Source organism: Myotis lucifugus, unplaced genomic scaffold, assembly GCF_000147115.1.
Source record: "Myotis lucifugus unplaced genomic scaffold, Myoluc2.0 scaffold_10618, whole genome shotgun sequence".
NCBI lineage: Eukaryota > Metazoa > Chordata > Mammalia > Chiroptera > Vespertilionidae > Myotis > Myotis lucifugus.
In genome coordinates this window covers 1-3,182 of record NW_005881666.1, presented here as the reverse complement: position 1 = coordinate 3,182, position 3,182 = coordinate 1, and the positions used below count along the sequence as shown (strand labels likewise).

At 56.7% G+C, this 3,182-nt stretch overlaps 1 protein-coding gene across 1 annotated transcript; it reads right to left on the bottom strand.

The window, feature by feature from the left end:
- Positions 1-961: 961 nt before the first annotated feature.
- On the bottom strand, positions 962-2,920 carry LOC102420980 (von Willebrand factor-like; the record flags this gene model as incomplete). The annotated part of the gene is made up of 3 exons (XM_006109500.1): positions 962-1,062; positions 2,164-2,302; positions 2,783-2,920. Coding segments are annotated over 3 exons (378 nt in total), but the record flags the coding sequence as incomplete, so codon positions are not given.
- Between the last annotated feature and the right edge of the window lie 262 nt (positions 2,921-3,182).

The following is a 3,182-nucleotide window of genomic DNA, read 5'->3' as shown; positions in this document are numbered from 1 at the left end:
TTCTATTAAGCCAGCCATTAAAGAACTTTGCAGAATTGTAGAACAAGGGTATTCTTCTCAATGCTTTTTGTTTTGGGAAAAAGTTTCCTCACCCCCGAAAAATGTTATTTATATTAATGGGTAGTGGGTTTATTATTGTTATTTCTAAGAGAATTCCCAAGTACATATTTTAAATGTCTCTGGTTTAACTTCTAATCTGGTAAATATCGGTAGATATAAACTTCATAAGAGTTCTTGAGGTGCTCAATCATTTTTTAAAGGACAAAGGCACCTGAAGACCAAAAAGGGAGCAGGACTGGTCTAGTGGGCAGGTTGCCACCCAGAGAGCTGCTGGGCTCTGCCGCCAGCCAGTGTGCAGCACTGGACACGCCTCCCAACCCCCAGGAGCCCTGGTTGCTTTGTTTATAAAATGGCAGTGACAATTCCAAAAAAAAATATAGAGATCGCTATCTAACTGTGACCCCATCACTACAGAGAGCAAGGGGAAGTGGCCCTGGACTGCACAGGCCCAGGGCCCGGGTGCGGGATCTGGTGATTCCCAGTGCACCCCTCCCTGGGCAGTGGGACGGCTTTGTCCCCTATGGGTGCACAACACAGGCTTGGCTGTGAGTGCCAATCTGGCTCTTCCCTTGCTGCCCCAGGGACACCCCTGCTCCCAGGTTTTGTTGCAGCCAAGAGGCCGGGCAGCAAATCTGCCCTTCCCAGCCCCTTGGGAGCCCACCTCCTCAGAAGGCCCTCGGGGGTACCAGAGCCCCAGGCGTGAGAACCCCTAGGACAAACAAGGAGCGTCCAGACAGCAAACACCAGCCTCTGGTAAACAAGAGAGGTCTGTTCCTCCCTCTGGGGGCATAGGGCCTGCGGAGAAATGAATTCTTCTCCCACACACAAAGCCACTCTGCCCACAGCACAAGGGGCACTTTGTAAGGCTGGACTGCGGGGAGGCAGTGATCAGAGGGCCTACCTTCACCAGCAGTCTCCCGCGGCCATCCCAGTCCATCTGCAGGTCTTCCCTGTAGCTGAGGCGCACAGAGGCCATCACGGTGTGCTGGATGCGGAGGTCACCTAAAACCGAGCAGGGCCAGAATTTGGGCTAAGATGGGGAGAGGGCAGCATGGTGGCAGGCAGATGTATCCTGGGGAGAGATGGGCTGTCTCACCAAGAACTGTAGCAATGAAAGCAATCCGTTATGGGGACGATGGAGGTGTCCCGGAATCTTAAGGGGGTCTCAGGAGGATGGGTGTAGTGCAAATAGGATTCCCCAAGAAGGTGCCTCTGTCTTCTTGCTGTAGCTTGCCATTCCCCCTATTGCCACAAGGTGGCGGCCAAGGTTTGTGCATCCATAGCTTGCACAGGCGCCCTGAGCCAGGGATCTGTCTTCCATCGAACCCCTGAGGCCTAAGCATTCCTTGGGCCGGTCTGCTGCTGCACGACCCTTCTAGACTGAGTGACTCAGTCCTCACAGCTGAGCGATACTGTGCGCCCTGGAGGAATATGTCGTCTCATGGGCAGACACACAGCGTTAAACTGACACACAGGCATGCTGTGTGCCCACTGGCCCCAGTTCACCGGCTGAGAGCAATGCCAGAACAATGGGCCAATGGCCATGAAGAAGAAGACAAGGGGAGGGGTCTGAGAGCCACTTTGAGGGTGACGTTTGAGATCATGCTGGGCAAAACGGCACAGTGCAGCCTGGCAAAGCACTGGACAGGTAGGTTGCTCCCTGTCGTGGGTCACAGGGTCACCTGGCTCTGTCCCATGACATCCAAGGGTCTTACTCATCACCAGCCATTCCTCCAACCTCTCGGTGACAGGCTTTGATCCTTTTCCACCTCAAAGTAGAACCAGAAACATGAAACCCAACCCTCAATTGTCCCCTTGGCTCAAGCTGAGTGGAGAACCGTCTGGGTCCTGCTTTCCCTCTACACTCTCTCCCAGGCCTGGAGCAGCCTCTTCGTCTCCAGCATCCAGCCATCTTCCTGCACTTGTCCTCCTCCTCCAGGAAGCCTTCCATTCTTACAGGGATGCATGCCAAGGATACCCAGCCTGCCCTCCAGAGATAGCACTCTCGCATGTTTCTACAGAAGGGAAAGCAGTGAGCACGGCTGAAGGGCAGGTGCTGTGGGAGCTGGGCCAGCCCAGCCTGTAAGAGGAGGCGGGACCCACCTTGCAGGAGAGGTAGCTGGACATCCTGGCCATCTATGGCGATTCCTCCCCCATGCTTCAGCTTCACCAGGCTGTTGTGCAGGCTGGGCAGGCGGGCGGTGACTGAGCGGGTGCAGACAGCATCAGGGTCATCGGCGCACTGCCATGAGGGGCATGCAGAGTGACGTCACCACACCCCGCCAGCCCAGCATCCCAGCCCAGGACCCCTGGACTCAGAGAAAGACTCCAACCCCACACATCCTCTGGCCTTCTCTCACAGGACAACCCCACTGTCACAGCTCCATCGCTGTGAATGGTGCCCCTGGAGTTGTGCAGCAAGAAGGTCCTGAGCCCAACCTATCCCCCTGCCCAGCTTCCCACGGTTCCTGTGCCCTTTCCTGTCTGGGTCTGGTAGTACATGAGGCACCCCAGGCCTCTTGTTCCTTGGGCCTATTGTCCCAAAGCGAATCGGGACTCAGACCCTCAGGGGAAGCCCTACACACTCTATATGTCCTCCCCTTGGCTCCGTTCTCTAGAGAAAAGAAGCATGTTGTGTACACAGCAGCTCAGTAATGAGGGACCACTCCCCCCACCCCATCACTCCTCCGTCTGCCTCCTGACGGGTGCCTGTTGAGCTCACCTGCACGGTTTCTATGACAATGGAGAAGGAGTGGTCCTGGCAGTCCCGGGCCAGCAGGTACTGGCAGACCCCACTGAAGGTGAAATACCTGTCGTCAAAGCTCTTGAAGTGGGACTGTCCTGTGATGATACACTCCTCCTGCAGGGGCACAGAGGAGGGGGGTTAGGAGGGGGAGGGGGGTCAGGAGGAGGGGGGATCAGGAGGGGGAGGGGGGTCAGGAGGAAGGGGGAGGTAAGGAGGGGGAGGTTAGGAGGGGGAGTGGGGTTAGAAGGGAGAGGGGAGTCAGGAGGGGGAGGGGGTTAGGAGGGGGGGTCAGGAGGGGGAGGGGGTCAGGAGGGCAAGGGGGAGGTCAGGAGGAGGACGACCCTTTGCCGCCCTGGCATCATGGGGGCTCTGGACC